This window comes from Panicum virgatum, chromosome 2N (genome assembly GCF_016808335.1).
Source record: "Panicum virgatum strain AP13 chromosome 2N, P.virgatum_v5, whole genome shotgun sequence".
Classification (NCBI taxonomy): Eukaryota; Viridiplantae; Streptophyta; class Magnoliopsida; order Poales; family Poaceae; genus Panicum; species Panicum virgatum.
The window spans coordinates 44937758-44962021 of NC_053146.1; the positions used below are offsets into that span (position 1 = coordinate 44937758).

Consider the following 24264-nt stretch of genomic DNA (forward strand, 5'->3'; position numbering starts at 1 on the left):
TTCAAGGTGTGATGAATCTAATTGTGTCAAATTTTCTCAAAAATTCGTTCGTTTAACATACTTTTCGGGCATTTAAAGTTAAAACAAAAAAGAAAAGGAAAAAATGAGACGGCCCATTAAGGCCCACTTGGTAAACCGGTCAAACCGGCAGGTATATCGGTTACACATGCGATTTTAAATTTGGATTTGAATTCAAACCGGCCGGTAAACCGGTCAAACCGGCCGGTAAACCGGTCTAACCGGTCGGTATACCGGTACGAACCGGTTGAACTGAGTTTTTGAATTCAAATTTGAATTTGACCGGTTTCTACCGGTAACCGGTCAAACCAGTCCGGTAAACCGGAACCGGTGGCCGGCGGTTTGGGTCAACCGGTCGGGAAAAAAACCCTGTGGCTGATAGAGTTAACTTGCCAACCCAACTATACATTCAGATATGTCTGCTTCTGAGGCTCTAACCACCATGAAAAAAATTCCCACAATGAGGAATGGTGTCCTTTCTTTTAGAAACATTGAAAAAAAATTCTGAGTAGGTTCACTTCTTGCTTCTTAACTCACTTTCTCCAAACTTCATAAATCATCTCTTGAATCTAAACGAGCCTGTAGTGGTCCTATATCTGGGACTTCTTCAATACCTTCAGCTGGCTGTGGAGGGAAACTTGTATAAGGATTCCTTCAAATCTCAAAAAGAAAAAATAGCATGGATACACAATTACCTGTAAGAATTCTAGAAGGCACCATAGTAGGTAATTGATTATCATAACCAGGCAAAACAGTTTTCCCGCCCAAACTCCACAAGTGAGATATCTAATACCATTACAGAGGTGCATGAATGAATTATATATCAATTTTGATGTGAGTGCAAATATGTGGTGATATTGCCTAGGCCTAAAGCCAAACATTATCTGGCAGGATTTGGAATTGGAGCAGCAGATAATGATACAAAATAATTTGCTGCAGTAAACAAGGTGAGTTTTTGACAGTTTATGTTTACTCACTGGGGAAGGCGGTCTAGCAAATTTGTTGTCAAGGATTGCACTGCACGATCATAAACAATCTCTGTTCTTTTGGCCACATCATCCCAACTATAAAGTTTTTTCATCTAATCCACATTAGAGACAACTGAATGAATATCAGAAAACTTGGATAGTGATCTCTGATTTAAAAAGCTCCTGTACAATGTGTAGAGATCTGAGAGTTAAACTTCACCTGAAGATGCATAACTTGAGGATTTATTCCAGGCAGCATGTCAATAGCTTTCCTAACAGCTCTTACCATATCTTCTGGAGCTGGTTCTGCAAGTACTATCATGTCATCTGGAAGAACCTGAAAAAGAAAGAATGGTTTGCAGGAAACTCTGAAATCATCTGATTAAAATCATTCTCTATAAAAGATAACCTTACTGCCAACAGTCCTAAATGCCATATGTTTAAAATTGAGGGAGTATCAGAAAGCATATACCTCTGGGACACCTCCAACTCTAGTGCTTACAGTCAACAGTCCACAGCTAGCTGCTTCTAAAATGGCAATACAAAATGCCTCCGTAAGTGAACTGAAAGTAAAAAAAAAAGTTTATGTTTCACTATTACTGTGTTTTATCCACATACAGGTCACACTTCTTTCATCTATGGCACGTGAACAATCAAGTTTCTCTAAAAGAGGTTAGAATATAAAAGATGAGAAAAATAGCTCTACCTCTGTTTACCCATGATCCATCCAACGTAAATTCAAAACTCCTAAACAAAACTTCCCAGACACTAAATCATATGTCAAATATATGTTGACAGCCCACATGATCATAAAGCACTTCATGAATCTGATATAAGAATGTCAAAATTCTACTGCAAGTGCAGAAAATATATCCTATATTCAAAATGGTCAAGACCTGTATCCGATGAGAAAATGAGGGACCAATGCACTATAAAAGGTAGAAACCATATATTAATAGGAAATGATGAAAATTTAGAATTTTTTTACCTGTTTAAAAATATATGACCAGAGATCAGAACTGACCGTACTTGAGCATGAGGCACAGCTCCTAACATTTCAACTCTATCCTGAAGGGAGAACTTCTCCCTCATCTCTTCAAGTCGCACACGTTTTGGACCATCACCTCCAATGATAAAGCGAACCTGAGTCAATGGAGTTGTTTATTTACAAAATACAGGCACCTTATCAGATCCAACACATCGTATACATCAAGAAAATAATGGTGCAAGAAAACTAGATGAGAACAGCTGGACATTAACGTCCAATGACTGACATAAACTTGGTTTTAATGGTGCAAAAATTGACAAATTTTATAATATTATATGCTCCATAACAAAGGCTTCTCCTCAAGTATATGCATGCACTAACCTATATTATTTTGATTCAGAGTGATGTAGCTATGACTCACCTTTGGAAATAGACGGCATACTTCTGGAATTACTTCCACAAGAAGGTCTGCACCTTTTCGGTACACTAACCTACTGATCACTACAATAACTATTTCATCACAGCTTAGGCGCTCAGGGGAGGGAGTAAACATTGCAGTATCAACAGCATTAGGAACCATAAAAACTTTCTCCGGAGATATCCCAGACCTCAGTACAGTATTCTCTTTGCTTGTATGAGAAACACATATTGCCTGATCAATATCGGCAAGAGTAAACTGCAGCACCTTATTCATGTGAATGCTTCCAGCATCAGCGAAACCATAAAGTGAGTGATCTGTGAAGACAACTTTGTACCCCATCGTCCTGGCATGCATCAATGCTTCATGGCACAATGTAGAAAAAGCCTGATGTCCGTGCACGACAGAAATCCTCTCACGTATGATAATGGTTCTTACAACTGGAAAAGTCAAGAATAATGTAGGCAGTGTATTCTGCATCAGGAATGGTCTCCACGGTACATAATAAACCTTTAAACCATTTGTGACATAACGTACTCCAGATCGGTTTTCATATGCATGTGTCATGACAACAACCTAGAAACCAAACAAAACTGTCTTATATTTTTCAAGAAAAAGAAAGTTTTCAATTAACCGTTTATACAGTTCGTATTATTTGATCCGAGTAAAACAGTTCATGAGGAAAATTAGGACCTTATGGCCAAGCTTAAGCAGGCATTGGGACAAATAGTAGATGTGGCTTTCAACACCACCAAAGTTTGGGAAGAAAAAGTCGGACACCATCAGTATCCTGTGCTTTTGCCGATCCATTGCGTTGGAAATCTGAAATTCAAAAAAAAGCATACCATGATGCTAGACAAATAGACAATTGGAGGGGGTTTACAAAGGGGAAGTCACACTGGAGAAAAGCAAAAGATAGTGAACCATATAATCAAACCCATACCATCCTATAAATAAAATAAAGCTTAATAGTAAGATAATCATACTTGTTTTTGTAAAACAGACCATGAAAGGTGGTCCGTAAATTACTACATCAGCTTACAAATATCATGACATGCACCTCAAACTTAATAAATGTGACAATTGAAAAGAGAATAGAGACTGCAAGTGCTGGAAAAAAATCCCCATTCCAGAGAAAGCACATTATCATAGCTACATAACTGCTTCCTACCTTGCAATGCAAACCATGATTTCTTTACAAAGAAGTACTAGTAGTCAACACCTTATTACATGGATCAACACCAAAATCCACATAAATATATGATAGAACAGATGATAAAGTTTAGCATTTAGCAACATTTCGGATTCATCCAAACTACCACCATGATCACTTTCCTATGTTGTTTTACTGGCAGTGTGCCAGTGTGACTATTTTGAGTTCCAAGAAAACATAATCCAGTAGACCATTTTAAACTAGTAGAAAGAGAACAATACATTTCGTGACACAGCCTACAAGGCAGTATGCAGCGCCCAAAATCTACTTGGTGGACCTATTGCGTCTCCAAAAGCACTGTCAATATTTCGACGCCATGTGACAATTAGCTTATCCAATTTCCTTGTAGTAAATGTACTCACGGTCACGGATTCAAGTGAGCATCAGCACAGCTTATAATTGTATTGCATACGTACAAGAAGAGATGTGCGGTGATTGATACTGTTACACTGAGATCAGCTCATCCAAGACACGGCATCGCATTTCCACCTGTAAATTTTATTGGAATACCTTCAGATCCGCTGAGGAGGGCAGTCCGCTCCGGCCGTGGGCGGTTGGCCGTCAACGCAGGGGTAGGTCGGTCGGAGTCGATGGAGCAGAGATTGCCGACGGCAGAGTCACGGGCGCCGGGGCTGGTGACGGTTCTGGGAAGGCGGGCGGTGGACGACGGACGAACGTTCAGTGAAGCGGCTGGGATGCCGGAGAGGACGGGGCTCCACGGGGTTGAAGAGCGGCGCCTGGCCTGGGCCGAGGAGCTGCGGGCTATGCGGCGAGGAGGTTCGGGGCCGCGCGCCTGTTGAGCAGGGGGCTGGAGAGGAGGACGGGGAGGTAGGCGGCGTCGACTCGCCGCCGGTAAGATCGGAAGCCGGGCGATGCGCCGATGCCTCGATTCAAATCAATTGCGCGGCGGAGCGAGACGAATGGCATGGGCGCAGGGCACGAATCGGAACCAAACGGCTTCCAGGGAGACGCACAAGCAGGCGTGCCGTTGAGGTCGCATCGGCAGGGATGACAGGTGGGTCCGATGGCCCACTGTCAGCGAGAGAGGATAATGTGTTCTTGGCTGGGCCAGGGTTGTAAGTGTGATGGCCCGGGGGATGGGAGGATCGGGGCACGTTTGGTTTGTGGCCCTAGGATGGAACTCAAATTTTATTCATGGTTAAACTAGAACAGTGACAAAATGGGGCCAAATAGATTTGAGTTTGGTTTACGGTGAATGGCAAAACTTGAAGATGAAAAGAACGTTTAGCCATGCTAAAACAGTAAAACTAGACAAAACTCTACATATGACGTGCGGGGCATATGTAAATAAATTTGTAGTTATCAAAATAAACCCAAATGAAATCTGGTTTTGTAGATCTATCTGAAAATAATATTTTGTTACAATCAATTTGCAAATCGGATACTTGGTTTAAGACTCATTTTCATTTAAGTATATTAGTATCAAACTCTTAGATTCCGTGAAATCACTAAGGACTGTCCATTTTTACAGGCATTTTTGTGGGCTATAAACTAAACATGCCCCGAGGTAGAGGCAGGAGTGGCAACATTCCCGTGAAATTAACGCCGTGTTTAGATCACTGTCCCATAAATTTTTCGAAAAGAATCTTAATAATTTAGAGTACTAAATAAAGTCTATTTATAAATTTTTTTCACAGAAGGGTTGTAAATCGCGAGACGAATCTAATGAGCCTAACTAATCTATAATTAATTCATAATTAGTGAATGGTTACTGTAGCATCACCGTTGCAAATCATGGATTAAGTATGATCATTAGATTCGTCTCGCGATTTACAACCCATCCGTTTAAAAAGTTTTATAAATAGACTTCATTTAGTACTCCATGCATGTGTCCAAACATTTCATGTGACGTTTTTTGGTGTAAAAAATTGGAATCTAAACACACCTTAAGGATGTGTTTGGTTCACGAGCGAGCTGGGATGGAGTCGCTCCATTCAATGTTTGGTTCACGAGTGCGGGGATGGAGCCATCCTAGATAGGGAATATTCTCCTCAGATTCGGGACGGCTCCATTCGGCAAAATCGATCGAACGCAGCCATCCCACTTCCACGGCGTCTCTCGCCGTGATAGTGAGCAAGCGCATGGACGAGCTCGGGTGGAGCCATAGCCGACGCAGAGGCGGAGGCGGAGCTCGGGTCAGCGTGGAGCATGGCGTGGTGGAGGAGGCAAAGCTTGGGCCGGCATGGAGCATGGCGCCGGAGGCCTAGCTCCGGCCGGGGTGGAGCACGACGCGGAGCTCGGACCGGGGCAGAGCATGGCGCCGGAGCCGGAGCCGGAGGCGGAGCTCAGGCCGGCGTGGAGCATGGCGCGGAGGCGGAGCTCGGGCCGGCACGGAGCATGACGCGGAGGCGGAGCGCGGGCCCGGGCGGATCTCGGCGTGGAGGAGCTGCTCGGGCGGAGCAGCGGCGGAGCTCAGCGCGGCAAGGATTGGCACTCGGCGTGGAGGATCTTCTCGGGCAAAGAGCCGCCGCCGGCGGCCGAACTCGGCGCGAGGGGCGGAGCGGGTAGCACGCCGGCGGCGGCCCGTCTCGGCGCGAGGGCGGAGCGGGCGGTGCTCGGCGCTAGGGCGGAGCGACCGTAGCTCCGGGCGGAGCCATGGCTGAGGGCAGCAGAGCTGGAGCTCGGTGGAAGAGGGAGGGGGAGAATTGGGTGACCGACATGCGGGTCCCGTATAACGGTGGTTAACAAAGAATAACGCTTTCCATCCCCATCCCTCCAACCAAACAAAAAATGGAACGGCTCCGTCCTTCTAACCAAACACAAAACATAGAACCATCTCGTTCCTAAAAATAGGAATAGAATCGCTCCATTCTACCTCGCTCCTCAACCAAACACACCCTAAGCTACCAATGCTATGGAATGTGGCACCGAATCTAAAATTGAGTAGCTGTCGGAGTCTCGGAGAGACAGAGACAAGAGTGGAAGGACAAGATGGGGCGTCTAGCAATTGAGCACCAAGTTGTAGAGAGAGGACATGGTTGTATTCAAGGGCAAGAGAGAACACAATGTTCATATGGCGTAGAGAAAAAGTCCTTCTGTACAATAGTTTGTGTTCGGCTTAAACCCTAGACTGTTGAACTTGTATCGTTAGCTGTTTACCCCAGCTAAACAACATTTTGAACAGGATAAATGATCATATAAACAGGGGAAACAGCTGATTAAAGTGATATAAATTGGCAAGCCACTGGGTAGCTTCTAAACAGCTGATTAAACGGGTCGAACGGCTGTTCAGTCGAGCAGTATGGTGATAGCGTAATCATCTGTCATGTCAGAATGTTGTCTGGTTCCACGTCAGCTCACTGATTTTCTTTTGCTTGGTGTTTTATTTTATTCATTTGCATTAGATGTGATTTAGATGCTTCCATGTCATTGATAAGATAAATGCAGCTTCAACTTCAACGCGTGCATCCATCGTCGTTTTGTGTTTTGACATGGTCAGTCCTCTGTCGGAGCCCCGGGGCGGGGTGGTTAGGGATGGTAAAGGGCCCAATATTTTGAACTAGAAAATCTAAGAATCGGATTCTAAAAGAGCCGGGTTCTAAATATATGTATTTTTGAACTAAAAATTTTAAAAGTTTTATTGGGCTGTGAAGAGACCATTAGGGCCATGGCCCACGACGGCTGCCGGCTCGAGCGCCACCGTCTGGGGCCAGGCACCGGCGAGCGGCCCTGCCCCTGTCGGCTGGCCGCGCACCGGCACCCGAGCCGCGGGGCCATCGGTCGCGCCACTTCCAGGACCGTCGCTTCGCGCTGGTCGCTGTCCGCGAACATGGGGGAGTGCCCGGCGGTGGCATGGCACGGTGGGGCTCCTGTCGCGGCACAGCGCGGCCGCGCCGGCCGGCACAGGCTGGCGCGCTGTACGTCCGTGCATCGCGATAGCTGTATGGCATGGCATGGGATGGCCTTCGTTCCGGCAGCTTCAGACGATGGAACAGCTTCTTTAATAAACACGTACTTACCAGTCGTCGTCGGCAGTCTCCATCACGGATTGAAAGCAGGTGGACTGAGCCGAGCGGCGAACACAGGAGGGAGCTGAGACCTGAGAGCTCGTGCGCGCGTACGTACGGCCTGGCCGGACTTTCGATTCTGGAACGGCGGCGACCGTACCTTGAGGGAAGATGGAAGGTAGAAGAAGAACTTGGATTGACACGGTCCAAGTCATCCCATCGCGCGTCCGGCGGCCGGGCCCCTGGCTGGCGATCCGGCTCGGTCCAACGTTCGACCACAAGACGCCCGCGGCATCCGGGAGACCACGGGGAGGGTCCGCGATGCCGCCGTTCCTCCAAGGAAACCACGGCCGGCACGCCATCGGTGCTGGTCAAATAATCGACGGGTGGCGAAGGGAACTGGCACCGCCTGCCCCGACGGCGATGGTCGTCGCCCCATCCCGCAGCCAAGCCGGGAGCCGGCCCGGGCCACGGGCCACCCTGCCCCGCCGTCCACGCGCACCGCGCGCCACCGGCGGCACACGAACCGCGGGACACTCCGAGGCGCAGACTCCCAAGAAAACCACCGCCGCGCGGCGAGATCTGCTGTCTGCGGTGGTGGGTCGGCCGGCCGGCGGCGGGGCAGGAGGTTTGACCGTTCCTCTCCGCCCCTCTCGCTCCGTGCTCCGTTCCCCTCCCCGATCTTACCTGCCGCGGTGGCGGTCCGACGACGATCGGGTCCGGTCCACGGGCAGAAGAATCAGCGCTGAATTAAGCACGGGCGCACGTTGAGCTCTCACGTGCTCTGCTAACTAGTGGACGCCGACGAGCGCAGCTCGTTTCGCTGCCTGCACGCACCTCCCCATGATCGCCTGTTTCTCGCAGTGTTTCGCTATCCCTTTTCCTACCTTTTGAGACTTCCGACTGGCTCATCTTTTTGGCTCAATCGGCCATGTTTCGTGCGTGCATGTCGCGACCGGCACGCGTGCGATCCGACTCCACGAGTGCATCCAGCACGGACGGCTGGCCGTGTCTACCGTGTCTAGAGGTGGTAAAGGGTCTCAATTTTTGTTTAAGTAATCTAAGAGTCGGATCTTAAAAAAATCGGCTCTAATTTTATATAATATATCTCGCATAATTGGGTTGTCTCATCCTCATGATCATGCCTGACTTGATGAGTTTTTTTTTTCATCTTCTTTTGGGGCAAACGCATGGAGCCTGGCAAGTAAAAAGGGGCGTCCTTTCAAATGATCCACGCCGGCCGAGTGCAGAGAGTAGGTGCGCAAAGTTCTCGGCTTTCAGCGCAGCGAAGTCGTACGTGCCTTCAGACTTCGAGAAAATCGGCGTGCGACGAGGATGTACGAGCAACTCATGGTCGCCAGGCAACTCATGGTCGTGGCGTGGTCGATCTTGCCCGTGAGGAGCTTCAGTTCATGGCAGCACCAGCAACTCATGGTCGCCAGGCAGCGCAAGCAGTCGCACGCCTCCATCATGTTCAGGGCCTCAGGGGGTTAGTATTCGAGATGGAGTTAGGTGACGGTGGTGAGTTGACCTAACTCGAAATGGCTTGGTCAGACACTCAGACATCCACCACATAACACTCCTCTCCCATTCACGTACTCTACAGTTGATAGCCGCTTAATTAGCTCTTTTTACGGCGTGCCAAAGCCTTTTAATCAACTGTTTAGTTAATTCCAACGCCTTGAGTCTGGTGAAGAACTTTTGTGCCATAGTCCACAGTTTTACACGGCCGTAGGACCTACTCTCTCCATACTCGAAAAGAATGTTGTTTCGAACAAAGTTTGGGTCAAACATTGGGAACATAAATCATAAATAATTTTTAAGTTGTTGAGTTTCAAAATACAAAAATCATATGAATAAATTTGTCTTGAAAAATACTTTCATAAAAATATAAATATATCACTTTGTGATAAATAATTTTATAAAAATAAAAAGTCAAAGTTAAGCTTTGGAGACCGTGTCGCTGTCTAAAACGACATTATTTTTAAATATGGAGGGAGTACGTGGCGAGGTGTAGCCTGCTGCCGGCTACCAAAGTACCAAATACGCCCTATATATATGCAAGCCTATGGTTATCGTCATGTTCCATGCATCTCAGAGCTACTATATGTAGTATATGTACCATGGCGTATAGCTCTTTCGCCCTCTAAATGATGGCCTAGCCAATGTAAAAAAAAAAAGAAAAAAAGCATAGCTATATTTGTGCGCTTTTATTGGAAAATGTCTAACGGTTTTCCAAATGGCATGATGCTATCTGTTAGCTATCCTTCTCCAATTCTACTTGTTTAGTTTTAAGTTCTCAAGTCAAGTTTGTTAACTTGCTACTATTATCTTCGTTCTTGCAATATGGCCTCGTATCCTGAAATGGACGATCTCTGCACGTCAAAGCCACGGATAAGCAAGGTGCTTTTTTTTCCTTCTTAATTCAGATTGAGCTCGAACTTTTTTTTTTCCCTTGTAAGACTCGGCCAAACACCTGATTGAATAGCTCGTCCGTCGCGAACAGCCCGAATAAAAAAACAACTCCGTTGCCATCGACGTTTGAGAAATCCGGTGCATTCACATCCATTAATCAGTACCTGCACGAATCGACGAGGCTGCCCCTCGTGAACATGCGTGCTCAGCTTCAACACCATGGTCCTGTTAGGTTCGCGTTAGTTTTGTAGCGCGCTAGTGAATAGTGACACTTTGATTGCTAATTACGGTGTCAAACAAAGCCAGTTTATAAAACCAATTCCAGAATCCCGCGCTAGTGATCCTGAAGAATCTAATGCGGGCTTTGACCGCACGATTAGAGGATGGTTACTGCAACATCATTGTAGCAAATCATCGATTAGTTACCGTCATTAGATTCGTCGCGAAAAATTACATATATTTCTAAAAAAAGTTTTACAAATAAACCATACATGTGGGATTTTCTTTTCGAGAAATGTGCGCACTTTCTTGCCGATCCAAACAAGCCACCGCGGCACGCCCCGGTAGTATGGACACGGCTTTATTCGCGCGGTCTCGCCCTCTTTAAATCCAAAAAAAGAATGAAAATTAGTTATTGACGAGCTCAAAATCACGAGACAGCCAAGCCAGCAAGCGCCCCCGGACCAGGGTCGGGTCCAAGCTCTGCACCTGCGCCGGTTGTGGTGGTGGCATCGCACACAGTGGCACAGTAGCATACCGCGCCGCAGGTGTCGCGCTCGCACCCCAGCTGGGTCCAGTCCAACGCGACACCGCCCCCACCGCGTCAGAGTTATATGTAACGCGACGCTCCCTCGCCGCGAGCGGTCCCTGGTCCAAAGTCCAAGTTGCCTGCTGCAGCCAGCCGGCCGCCGTACCCCAGGAGAAAAAAAAAACAAAATCTTCGCTGCGATTCGCCCACCCATTGCAGTGCAGAGGGCGCCGCCAGAGGCTGAGGCCTTGCCTTCCCGTTCGTTCCCCCCTCCCCAAAGGCCAGCCAAGCCAAGCGACGCGATGCCCAACGCGATACCGGCCTGCTTCCGCGCCGCGGCGGCGCCGGGCGGCCGGGCGGGCCGGGCGTCGGCCACGGCGCCCTCGGGGTCCGGGAGCGGGACGGCCTCCTCGGGGGCGGGGACCAGCCTCGCCACGTCCGTCTACGAGACGCGCCTCGGCCTGGCCGCGCTGTCCTGGTCGCGCGCCGCGCTCGGGCTCAGCCTCCGCGCCGTGCTCCGCGTCTCCGCCGGCGACGACGAGGACGACGACGGCGACGGTGGTGGCGAGGACGGGGAGGAGGCGACCGTGGCCGTGCGCGTGCGCCCGTGGCTGCTGTGGCGGCGGCGCGGGTCCAAGCGCTTCCGCGTGCGGGACCGCCGGGTGGACCTGGCCTGGGACCTGTCGCGCGCGCGGTTCCCGCCCTCGGGCTCCCCCGAGCCCTCGTCGGGCTACTTTGTCGCCGTCGTCGTGGACGGCGAGATAGCGGTCGTGGCGGGGGACATGGCGGAGGAGGCGTACAGGAAGACCAGGGCGCGCCGCCCGCCGGGCCCGGGGCCCGTCCTCGTCTCGCGCCGCGAGCACGTGTCCATGCGCGACGCGGGCGCCGGCCGCGGCCACCGGACCTGCGTCCTCGTGCGCGGCAAGGAGCGGGAGATCTCGGTGGATCTCGTCTCGCGGGGCCAGGGGCAGCCCAAGGAGCAGCGGGACAGGGACAGAGACAGGGCCGAGGTCGGCATGTCCGTCTCCGTCGACGGCGAGCGCGTGCTCCACGTCCGCCGCCTGCGCTGGAAGTTCCGCGGATCCGAGAAGGTGGACCTCGGCGGCGGCGACCGCGTCCTCGTCTCCTGGGACCTCCACAACTGGCTCTTCCCCGCGCGCGACGCCTCGCCCCCCGACGCCGCCGCGGCCGCGGCCCCGCCCGCGCACGCGCACGCCGTCTTCGTCTTCCGCTTCGAGCTCGCTGACGGCGGCAGCGGCGAGGAGCGCGACTCGGCCGACGCCAGGGCGAAGGAGGTGCCCGACAAGGCCGGGAGAGGCGGCTGGGCGGGCTACGTTGGCAGGTGGGGGAGAGGAAGGGACTGGAGCGAGAGCAGCAGCAATGGCGAGAAGCGGAGGAAGAGGGGGCCGGCCCGCAGGCTGGCCATGGCGAGCTCCTCCTCGTCGGCGTCAGTGGCGTCGTCCTCCGCGTCGTGGGCGAGCGGCTCCACGGTCATGGACTGGGGCAGCCCCGAGGACGCCGAGCTGCAGCGCGGCGACGGCTTCTCCCTCCTCGTCTACGCCTGGAAGAACTAGAGTGGTGGGCTAGCGGCGGAAGCGGCTCGCCGGCATTGTTTCGATTGATGATTGGTTCTCGATTCAGTGAGTATTTCTTCTTCCCATTGTTGTAAGTTGCAATTGTTCACCGAGCAATATTCTTGTGCAGTTTTGAGTGCTTGCTCCACTGACCACACCATTCTTCTTTTACAATCTCCATAGAAATGGACATCTAGAGAAAGTGAGAAACCGTACTGTGTGATCCATGGTCTGTCTATCCAAATTAGGTCGCTCTCTTCGAATCCTACAACTACAAATCATTGGTTGGTTCTCTTCATTTGGTAGCGCGCATTGTGGACTTGAATAGCATCTTAATTTAGAGATAAAATAGGTGGTTACCCTTAGTGGTTGAATGACTAGATAAGAAAACTTAACTTTCTGGAGAAGTTGAACTGTTGAAGTAATCGAGCACGATGCAGCTGCCGCGCCGCCAACGGGATCTTGCCGCCAACCTTGTTCCCGACAGGTCGAGCACCGGGATCATGTCCATCTTACTGTGAGCTTGAGAGGAAGCGGACCCTTGGTTATTCGATTTGTTCAGACGCTTTTCTTGCACGGCTACAAACAGCGCCACCAGCAAGGTCATATCGACTTCTGAAAAGAGCTGGTCGAATGTGTGCACGCGCCGTGATACTCGTCGCCGGCGACTCATCGAGGTGGCGGACGTCGGCGTGGAACTCCATGACAACGATGTCAATGAACTTGACATGCATCGTCGTCGCAGCACATGGCGGTCGCCAGTGCCCGTGAGGTAAGGCAGCACGGGGCGGCGACTAACTGTGCCTCCATGGCATTGAGCTTGATAAGCTCAGGCTCAGGCAGTAGCGCATCGACCACTGGCGGCGGCAGCAACGTTCGTTCAGTAGTTCCCCGAGCCATGGGAGCAACCGGCCGGATTACTAGCGTACATTCGAATCCCTCCAACATTAGGGTTGCTTTTGTTATCATTTACACAAGCAAATCGTAACCACAAACAGTAACAAGCTAAACAAGTAAAGCATATATAATTAATAAACGCATGGGTCGACCCAAGGTATCCATTGGACCACTAGAGGTCATAGCTGTTTGGGAGAGCTCCACTTCACATTTTTCAGCTCCAACCTAATTCTCTTGCCAAACATGTCTACCTCCACGAACTCCGACTCGAAAAAAACATGGAACTAGGCAGAGGTGGAGCTCCCCGTGCGGCAGGGTGGGGTAGCTGCGCCACCTACCGCCGGAGTAGCACCACTAGGACCCATCTTTCTTCCTTCCGGCGAGGTGGCGAGCAATGAAGCGGCGACATCCATCATATCCGTCACAAGAGCAGTAGTTAGGCACAGGAAAAACGGGGAGAGAAGAAAATAGGCACAATAAACCCAGCAGAGTCGGCCCAAGTGGAATCGTGAAAGCATCTCCAAACCCCTAATTCCCAATCGCGCTCGGTACCCTCGCGTCGTCGGCTCCCCCCACTTGCATCCGCGCCTCCACAGTCTGTCGCGGCACCGCCCGCCGCCGAGCGTGGAGCCTGCGCTTGTGCTGGCCTGCCACCTCAGCACCGCACGGCGCCTGTGTTGGAGCCTAGCGCTTAGGCTATCTCCAACCATTCCCCCTCTCCAATCTCCCCCAAGCGTACTATTTACTATATTTTACTACCTCTCTCCAAAAGTTTCCTCCCCCTATAACTCTTTCTCTCCAACTATTCCCCCCTATATACTATCACTCATTAACTAACTATTTATTTATCGTTTTTGAATTTAAAAAAATCATATAGTATTTGTACTGTCATAATACGCATTATCATCATGTTATGGGGCTCAAACGAGATTAATATTGCGAAGAAATTGTGTGATTAGAATATAAGGGGAGTTTCAAAGCTTTGGGGGGGGGGGGGGGGGACCGTTGGATGGCCAACTCCCCCCAAAGCACCCCTACCTTCGGTGGGGGGAGGTATAGGAGGAGCCATTGGAACTCGCCTTAAGGCCACACCATGCATCTCGCTTAGGCCTGGGCGTTCGGGTTACCCGAAAATTTCGGGTCGGGTTTTTTAAATTTCGGATTTTGAAAACTAAAATCCGAAATTTGTTTAAAATAAACAAAACCTGACATTTCGGTACCTGATAATTTCGGGTTCGGGTTACCCGTACTACCCGATTTTCTGCTTGTTGTTCTAATCTAGCAGCTGAACAATGCTGAACAATAGCCAGGAGAAATCTGGAGGGAGAAAAGGAAGAAGCGCTATCGAATGAAAAAACAAACTCTTTGTCACTGCATTTATCAAGTGTATCTAGTGCTAGTAAAGAAAAAACTCGTCTCAGCCTGTGTAGTGTTCCTCCGTCGTTGGTGCCTTTCCGGCTTCCTAGTCAGTGGCCGGAAAAGCTCCTTGCCCGCACTGCTGCACGCCTGCACATAGCAAGCCTGTGCCCCCTCGTGAGCGCCGCTGGATGCCAACATGGAAGACCAGCCGCTGCAGGCCTGCAGCTTGACGAGGAGGTCGGGGCTGCGGCGACGCCGTCGGCCGTCGCGCACTGTTGCTGCGGCGCTTCTGGTGGGCGGTGGGCGTTGGCTTTGGCGTCCACGACGAGATGCGCCGTCAAGGGGCGGCGGCTCTGGCCTGCAGGGTGGTGGATAAGGCTGGGTGTTTGGGGTGAGGCGGCGCGAGAGGACGGCGGGGTGCGTGAAGAGGCGCGGGGTGCGGGGGTTGGGCGGCTGTGTAGGGTTAGGGTTAAGGTTAAGAGGTTTAGTGGGCTGGGCTGTAATGAATAAATATATTTGGGCTGTGTTATTTTTCGGGTACTTCTGATAGTTCGGGTATCGTGGCCCAATACCCAAATTATCCGTAATAATTTCGGGTACCGTGGGTTAGAATCCGAATTAGGGTTCGGGTTTTTTCGGGTTCGGGTTTTTCGGGTTCGGACTCGGGTTTTTCGAGTTCGGATTTCGGATTTCGGGTATTGTGCTCACCCATACTCTCGCTGCAGCTATAGCTGCAGGTGCTCCGACCCGGCGCACCAACTGGCCAGCCACGAGCGGCACGACACCGGAATTGGTGAGGGAGGTTGGTCGAAGCAACGCCGGCGAGCAGATGACATGCTTTGGCCATAACTATTTTATATTACATTACAATTCATATATTACACAGTAATACACACCAAGTCACTAATTGATTTGTTCTTCAAATCTACACGTTTCTTAGCTCTTGGAATGTTGGATTTTGGTCTTTACTGTGGACACTTTTCTTGTTCGGTTGGCCTTTGTTGAATTCATGGACTATTATCTTCGAATGAGAGATATGATCATCAATTAAAGTTTAAATTTACCATAGATTAGCTAGTGATGTGCGTTCTGCGATGTCTTCAAAAAATTGTATTTGCGATGCGCCCCACCTAAATTTTTATTCGAGCTCCACCACTGGAACTAGGGGTCAGCTCCATGAATTTAGGGGAGCTCCTCAAAGGGTGCCCCATGAGTAAAAGTGACTATATACACAATATCCTTTAATTCTAGAAGCCAGAGCTACGTTATCAGCCAAACAGGTTCATCAGCTCCATATTTTTTCTAGAGCATGTAGGTGGAGCTGCTCTATGGCGGAGTTGATAGAGTGGAGCTGAATTTCATAGAGCGGAGCTCTCCTAAACAGACCCTAAAATGGAGCAGCCGGTGCTCCTCTGCATATTAAATGGATCACTGGTTCGATTACGGTTCACTCCAAGGTTGGTCCTTGACGATCAGCACAAAATGGTTGACCCGGACCAAGGGATCAGCCGTTGTGGTAATTCTTCATATCAGGCAGCTGCGGACCTACGGTGAGTGCCGTGGCTTGAGAGAAGGCTGCTAGTATTACACCGTGCTTGTCCGGGCTTCCAAGGGCTCTGGCTCCTCCTGACAGCGGCACTCTATCGTCAGATGAGACGGAGCTGCCGGCTCCTCCGCGTAATGTAAGGAGAAAATTCTCTGAATGCCATCCGAAATTATAACCATCCCTTATGTACCATAAAAAGTTAAGTTGTCCCTTCATTACTATTAATTGTTATAGCTCATCCCTTGCACGTAGGGTTGCAAACGGTCGGAATGGGTCGGGTAACCCTGTTACTGTTTTCATTTTTTATATTTTAATATGAAAATGATATCGAAAACGAAATGGTCAAATATGAAAACGAATACGGACTCATTGGATATCGAAAGCGAACTAATTCGAACGGATACATTTCGAAAACAAACGGTCTATGGAAAGTCAAAATGGAAATACTGACCTGTAAGGTACAGGTAACCAATTATCCAATAAACCTGACATGAGTACGTGAAAACACATAGACAAATGATACTAACACAAGTAATTGTAAACTATCATAATAATTCACAACCTCACAATGTTCATAGCAAGACACATAGTAGTGCAGTACACTTTTTATTGCTGCCCTTTTTGTCCTAGAGCCTACCAAGAGCAATAAAAAACCTGTGAAAAGTCAGTACCAACATTAATTCATAGGTCCACAGCAGACAACACAAGCATATACGATGGATGATGGATCACTAAAATGAGATAGAAGCCGGCGAGATGTTAATCGCTGAGGCGATGGCTCTAGAAGACGGCAGACGCTCTTGTTCTTCATCCTGCCCTTCCTTCCTGGACGAGATGACAAATCCATTGCACCTGCAGCGCCGACCGTCCAAGTTAGGGGCCGCGACCGACGACACCCTCATCCAACCTGAGGCTGGTGGTGCTAGAACGGGCGGCGAGCAGAAAAACAAACATGGGGCGGCTCTGGAATGGGCGGCGCTGGAACGGGCCGCCGGCTTTGGGCACGGCGGTGGAGGGGAATCGATTCAAAGGATGATGGCTTTGATGATACATTTTTTGTCTCTCGGCTTGTGAAAGGATTGAGAACTGACATCGGTACAGGGATCCAGGCTCATATTCCAAAAACTATGGATGAGGTCGTCCTGCTTGCCAAGAGGCAGCAACAGGTGTTGGATAAAGGTAAGCAACAATGGCCTAACAATCTGCTCAAGGTAAATTTTAGTCCAATTCTCAAAAGAATGAGGGTAAGACTGGGGGGCAACAGTCTTCCCTTTGGAAGGAGAGACAGACCCTTAACTACAGGAAGGCAAACAATTTGTGCTATTATTGTGGTGAGAAATATGATCACACTCATGCTGCAGTCTGTAAACAAAGACCTCAAGCACAGGTTCATGCCCTGGTGGCCAATGACTTGGACATGCCACTATCTGAGGAAGTGGTGGCCTAGCTGGAGTTAGAGGACTCCTTGACTTCTGAGTTTTGTCAACTTTCCCTTAATATCATGGGGATGCCATTGGAGGCCAATGACTTGGACATGCCATTGAAGCTAAAAGCTCTAGTAAAAAACCAGGTGAAGTTGACTTTGGTAGATACAGGCAGCACACACAGTTTTGCTAGTTCTGCATTTCTTAAGAAAGTGGGTATTCAGCCTGTGCCTATTACCCCCAAGAAATTGAAGTTACCTAATGGGGAAGTATTGATTTCTGATCAGTGGGTGCCTCGTATGACATTGTGGTTTAATGGTTATACACTACAAGCAGACATGAGAGTGTTGGATTTTTCAGCTTTTGATGGGATTTTGGGATGTGATTGGTTGAAACCCCATAGCCCAATGCAGTGACATTGGGAAGACCCTGGAGTTTGAATACAATGGTCAGTTGGTTAAGATGCAAGGAATCCAACCACAAGAACTGACCATTCAAGAATTGTCTACAAACCAATTGGTCAAATGTTGGAAAGGTAATGATATTTGGGAACTGGTCATGGTTCATCACCAGCCAGTGGAAAGTGATAGGCCTATTCCCCAAGAGGTGACAGACTTATTGCAACAGTACCCTAATGTGTTTGCTGATCCCAAAGGACTACCACCAAGTAGAGTATATGACCACACAATTCCACTCCCCCCTAATGTTGTACATGTTAACTCAAGACCATACAGGCATCCTCCACACAATAAAGATGAGTGTCGGTACCCCAGGACTGGGGTACCCCCTCTTGCTGTGTCTAGGCAAGAGCCTTATGGTTATCCTTGACTACGTCCAAACAGCCGGACCCCTGCGGTCCGGAGCCCTGTTCACCCAACAACGGTCCCGGATCCGTCCCCCGGCTGGGAAAGGTCTGGGAGCACCACGTGTTTCGGGAGAAGCAGGCGCTCATCCTGAACAGTCGGGGGCTCCGGACCTCCCGTGGAGGTCCGGACCCCCTGTATAGTAACCGGACCCCTCACTAAGGGAAGGAATTGACACCCCGCCCCAAGGTGGTCCGGAGCTGCCACGTGTCTGCAAGCACAGACACGTATATAAGGCCGTTTGGTCTCCATACTAAGGTTCACCTACCACTGCATTCATTGCGGTAGGTGGACGTCCGCATTGATATAATAGAAGCAGAGGCGACTCTTTGACCAGGGGACACTATTGATAGCATATTACCAAGACGTATAGTGGAGCTGCTGGCGCCGCCCACGCCGCGCCTGTCAGTCTGCCATGACAGATGGACATGACGGCTCGGCTTCGCCCATTATGACGCCTACATAATAGCCTTAACAGGCCACGCCACAAGCTACGTTTCCCCAACGGGTACCTTACTGACGGGACAAGAGAAGACCTCCCTGAGTCAGGGGGACAGCAGGGCATGAAAGAATATTGGAGAAAAGATTCACAACTAGTGTAGCCATTTAAGTACTCTGCGCAGTATGCTACACAGTCACGTTGGGCCCACTTGTCGGGGCCTCAACGGCCAATGTATCCGCACCCCTTGGTCTATAAAAGGGAGGCGCCCGCTAGAAGAAAACTCGGGCTGGAAAAAGGCCAAGGCCCGGCAGAGGATAGGGACATACATAACCAAGAACAATACTTCTCCCAGTGGATGTAGGGTATTACGCTCCGGCGGCCCGAACCACTCTAGATCTTGTGTTCTTGCGTGCTTGCCTCAGTGCTAGATTAGCCTCACCGCCTAGTACTTCCCCGAGTTCTCCCTAACTAGGGAATAGGCGAGTGCGTTCCGCCACCCGGCTGTGGGTACCCTAAAAATCCTGCGACATTTGGCGCCGTCCGTGGGGAGATCAGGCGTTGGCTGGATCTTCAGGCTTCTGGGCTGTGTTCATCCTCTGCAACGACGAACGAGAAGATGAAGGAAGGCAGGGTGACACCCACGCCACATGCCATGGCACCGGCGCGGCAACACCCACGGAACGGCGGCGCACAGCAGCGACGCCTACTGTGCATCGCCACTGCGACACCTCAAAGCCGGCGCGGCGGCGCACAACGGAGGCGCCGTTGGGCGCTGCTACCCCTCCATCGACTCAAGGTTTTCTCTCAAGCAACGGCTACGCTTCCTCTACGGTGGCATGGCGTCGGCTCAAGGCTTTCTCTCAACATGGAGCCTGGAGCCAACGGCCATCCCGGAGGAAGTTGACCGTGTCGTCGTGTCATCTCCGGAATCACCCGAGGTGCTTGGTGCTGCTGCAGACAGGACCCCGCCACCAGGCACGGGGGCCCCTGGCACTAGCACCAAGAATAAGCCGGCGAACGGCCGCCCTTCTCCACGCTCCGTGCTCGTCCATACGAGCACCCGTTCTCCTACTGCAGCAAGCGGCAGGCGGGCTAGCTCCCGGTGGCAGACGGCGACGGCAGGGGGCCTCTCCCATTCAAAGCCAAAGAATTTGTCTCATGCTACCTAAGCATATGACAGCTCTTAGGCAAGGAGTGATCCCCCGAGCTCCCGAGGTGATGCTAGATGATGCAGTTCAGGCACATCCAGGGCGCCTTCGCCTCCGACGACTATAAAGAATCCAGGAGTAGCGGCACCACTTCCAATCAGAGAAGGACATGCTGTAAAGAATGCAGCCGAAGGTTACTCCTAAGATAAGACTAAGGAAATTCCTCCTTTGTAATAACGTGGCGCCTACGTGTGAGTCCAGAGCGGTCAAGGTCCGACCTTGTAAACCCGACCTCTGGCCCTATCATACAAACATGCAAAAAACGGTCCGGAGCGGTAGAGGTCCGACCTCGTAATCCCGACCTCTGATGTATACCATGACAACCACAATAATAAAGGGGATTTTCTTTCTCAGTTTTATCTAGGCTCCACATTGATTACATTTATTCGCCTTGGTTTAACTATTCTTTCCTCTTAAGCGGGATCTTCCTTTTATTGCTAACAATCCAAGTTAAGTTACTGGCTTGTGGCCAGGTGGGGACACCCCTTCTAGCTGGAAGGCAGTTCGGACCCTTAAGGACCTGCTCCGGAGAAGTAGTACTCGTATCCTGGGGTAGAGAAGCTCCGCGTAGCTTAGCCTGGTAATGTACCCTAAGTTTACGTACTTCACTACCCTGTTACAAGTACTCTAGTATCCGAGACTGCTGTCTTTAGAGGTCCCGGGCTCCCTTCTAGTATAAGGCTTGGTTTCTCGCACCTTACTATGAGGACCGGTGACATATTTCATCGGATCGTCAGCAACGACTCAAGTCCACTCCGGTGGCCCGCTCCGGCGGAGACCGCTCGCCACGGTCGACTCAAGTCCACTCCGGTGGCCCGCTCCGGCGGAGACCGCTCGCCACGGTCGACTCAAGTCCACTCCGGTGGCCCGCTCCGGCGGAGACCGCTCGCCACGGTCGACTCAAGTCCACTCCGGTGGCCCGCTCCGGCGGAGACCGCTCGCCACGGTCGCCAAGAGCCGGGTCCGGGAAGTGGTGCTTGTTCCCTGAGCAATCTGAGGTCTGTGTAGCCGCTTAGCTTGGTTCCGCACCCTAAGCCTACACCTTCGTCGCCCTGTGGAGAGCGCTCTAGTACCTGAACCTGGCAACCGGTGTACCGGCCTCAGGGGTCCGGAGTGCCCGCTCTCTGCATGAGCACACCGACACAATCAAGTTTGCGTGGAAACACATCACGATAGTAGGCCCCACCCGCGGGTTCGTACCTCTCCCGAGGTGGGCCCAGGGGCCACTGTCGGTACCCCAAGACTGGGGTACCCCCTCTTGCTGTGTCTAGGCAAGAGCCTTGTGGTTATCCTTGACTACGTCCAAACAGCCGGACCCCTGCGGTCCGGAGCCCTGTTCACCCAACAACGGTTCCGGACCCGTCCCCCGGCTGGGAAAAGTCTGGGAGCACCACGTGTTTCGGGAGAAGCAGGTGCTCAGCCTGAACAGTCGGGGGCTCCGGACCTCCCGTGGAGGTCCGGACCCCCGCGGAGTCCCGGACCCCCCATGGGGTCCCGGACCCCCTGTATAGTAACCGGACCCCTCACCAAGGGAAGGAATTGACACCCCGCCCCGAGGTGGTCCGGAGCTGCCACGTGTCTGCAAGCACAGACACGTATATAAGGCCGTTTGGTCTCCATACTAAGGTTCACCTACCACTGCATTCATTGCGGTAGGTGGACGTCCGCATTGATATAACAGAAGCAGAGGCGACTCTTTGACCAGGGGACACTATTGATCGCATATTACCAAGACGTATAGTGGAGCTGCTGGCGCCGCCCACGCCGCGCCTGTCAGTCTGCCATGACAGATGGACATGACGGCTCGGCTTCACCCATTATGACGCCTACATAATAGCCTTAACAGGCCACGCCGCAAGCTACGTTTCCCCAACAGGTACCTTACTGACGGGACAAAAGAAGACCTCCCTGAGTCAGGGGGACAGCAGGGCATGAAAGCATATTGGAGAAAAGATTCACAACTAGTGTAGCCATTTAAGTACTCTGCGCAGTATGCTACACAGTCACGTTGGGCCCACTTGTCGGGGCATCAACGGCCAATGTATCCGCACCCCTTGGTCTATAAAAGGGGGGCGCCCGCTAGAAGAAAACTCGGGCTGAAAAAAGGCCAAGACCCGGCAGAGGATAGGGACATACATAACCAAGAACAATACTTCTCCCAGTGGATGTAGGGTATTACGCTCCGGCGGCCCGAACCACTCTAGATCTTGTGTTCTTGCGTGCTTGCCTCAGTGCTAGATTAGCCTCACCGCCTAGTACTTCCCCGAGTTCTCCCTAACTAGGGAATAGGCGGGTGCGTTCCGCCACCCGGCTGTGGGTACCCTAAAAATCCCGCGACAATGAGATAGAGAGACAGGTTAGAGAGATGATACAAGCTGGCTTTGTAGTGCCTAGTACAAGTCCTTTTTGCCTCACCGGTATTGCTTGTCCAAAAGAAAGATGGCAGCTGGAGGTTTTGTGTTGATTATAGATGGCTCAATGAGTTAACCATCAAAAATAAGTTTCATATGCCTATTATGGAAGAAATATTAGAAGTGTTATCTGGTAGCAAATACTTTACTAAACTGGATATGAAATCAGGTTACCACCAAGTCAGAATGAAACCAGAAGATGAGTACAAAACTGCCTTTAAGACTCATCAGGGCCACTATCAGTTTAGAGTCATGCCATTTGGGCTGACCAATGCCCCAGCAACATTCCAATGTTTGATGAATGATGTGTTGGCTCCATTCTTGCGAAAATTTGTGTTGGTGTTCTTGGATGATATTTTGATCTACAGCCCTTCTTTGTCTGCCCATATAGACCATCTCAGACAAGTCTTGGACAAGTTGAGGGAACATAACCTATACATGAAGCTCAGTAAATGTTCTTTTGCCAAGTGGCAACTACATTATTTGGGTCATATCATTTCAGGAGGAGTGGCAACTGACCCAGTAAGACAGCTGATATGGTAGCATGGCCAGTTCCTCAAACTGTTACTGAGTTGAGAGGCTTTCTAGGGCTGACAGGATACTATAGGCGTTTCAGAAACATTATGGCCTTATTGCCAAACCACTCACTCAACTTCTTAGAAAGAAACAGTTCTGTTGGTCCCCCTGCAGCTCAACATACTTTTGACACACTGAAGCAAGCTATGGTTACTACACATGTTCTAGCTTCACCCAATTTCAATGAAACATTTGAGGTTCAAACTGATGCATTAGATATTGGCATATATAGGGGCATTCCTCATACAAAAAGGGCAACCAATTGCTTTTCTGAGTAAAGCCTTAGGAGAGTGCCACAAGCACATGTTCATTTATGAGAAGGAATTCTTGGCCTTCATAATGGCTGTTGAGAAATGACGCCAATACTTGTAGAGACAAGAGTTTGTGATTAAGATTGACCACAAAAGTTTGGCCTACCCGACTGAACAGAATTTATACTCTGATGTGCAGAGGAAAGCTATGACTCGGCTCATGGAGCTACAATTTCGGGTGGTCTGCATAAAAGGGAAGGATAATTTGGCTGCTACCGCCTTATCTCGTGTGGGGCATCTACTAGCTCTCTAGGCTGTATCTCAAGTCCAACCTCAGTGGATACAAACTATGTTGAATTTATATGTGACAGGTAGTAGAGCTTAGGAGTTGTTGACTCAGTTGGCTTTACAAAGTCCAAATGATCAAGGTTTCAACTTACAGCAAGGCATCATAAGATACAAGGGCAGGATTTGGATGGGCAATAATTCTACAGTACAAACTAAGCTTATTGTAGCACTCCATTCCAGTGCAGTGGGTGGGCACTCTGGTCAGCATGCTACTTATCATAGAATTAAAAAATTATTTTGTTGGAAAGGCCTCAAGCAAGATGTGGAAAATTTTATCAGGCAATGTCAGATCTGTCAACAGGCTAAGCATATGCATTCTCAACCTCATGGCTTGTTCCAACCTTTACCCATACCAGAGAGAGCTTGGCAGAACATTTCACTGGGTTTCATTGAGGGCATGCCTAAATAAGATGGCTACACAGTGATTTTGGTGGTAGTGGATCTCTTTACGAAGTATGCTCACTTCATTCCCTTGAAGCACCCTTATATACAGCTCTCATGGTGGCCCGTGTGCTCTTTGATACTGTGGTCAAATTACACTGTTTACCCAGGTCAATGATCTCTGATCGTGATAAGCTCTTTATGAGTCATGTGTGGAAGGGAATATTCAAATTGTTTGGAGTAAACCT

The 24264-nt window shown here is 50.2% G+C and overlaps 2 protein-coding genes across 8 annotated transcripts; one reads left to right on the forward strand and one right to left on the reverse strand.

The window, feature by feature from the left end:
- Positions 1-375: 375 nt before the first annotated feature.
- On the reverse strand, positions 376-4664 carry LOC120660658 (phosphatidylinositol N-acetylglucosaminyltransferase subunit A-like). Of its 7 annotated transcripts, none has more exons than XM_039939269.1 (9): positions 4116-4659; positions 3086-3214; positions 2396-2968; positions 2011-2129; positions 1459-1549; positions 1207-1323; positions 996-1099; positions 714-804; positions 376-642 (listed from the first exon to the last, which is right to left on the reverse strand). In XM_039939269.1, the coding sequence occupies exons 2-9, from the start codon at positions 3200-3202 to the stop codon at positions 568-570; spliced, it is 1287 nt and encodes a 428-aa protein (XP_039795203.1). In that variant the 5' UTR covers positions 3203-3214; positions 4116-4659; the 3' UTR covers positions 376-567. The 7 variants fall into 7 exon arrangements, 5 of the variants coding, with proteins under 5 accessions (XP_039795203.1, XP_039795202.1, XP_039795204.1 ...); XM_039939268.1 differs by having other exon boundaries at positions 1975-2129; positions 4116-4650; XM_039939270.1 differs by lacking the exon at positions 714-804 and having other exon boundaries at positions 1975-2129.
- Positions 4665-10863: 6199 nt separating this feature from the next.
- LOC120660660 lies at positions 10864-12535 on the forward strand. The gene has a single exon (XM_039939275.1). It carries the CDS (start codon positions 11039-11041, stop codon positions 12308-12310), a length of 1272 nt encoding a protein of 423 aa, XP_039795209.1. The 5' UTR covers positions 10864-11038; the 3' UTR covers positions 12311-12535.
- Positions 12536-24264: the final 11729 nt, after the last annotated feature.

Excerpts from the sequence above, each read along its gene's own strand:
- LOC120660658 (XM_039939268.1), bottom strand. The coding sequence starts at position 3,202 with ATGGATCGGCAAAAGCACAGGATACTGATGGTGTCCGACTTTTTCTTC. Across the intron at positions 2,969-3,085 it reads TGCTTAAGCTTGGCCATAAG|GTTGTTGTCATGACACATGC; the intron begins GTCCTAATTTTC and ends TTTGGTTTCTAG. Across the intron at positions 2,130-2,395 it reads TATGCCGTCTATTTCCAAAG|GTTCGCTTTATCATTGGAGG; the intron begins GTGAGTCATAGC and ends CCATTGACTCAG.
- LOC120660660 (XM_039939275.1), top strand. The coding sequence starts at position 11,039 with ATGCCCAACGCGATACCGGCCTGCTTCCGCGCCGCGGCGGCGCCGGGC.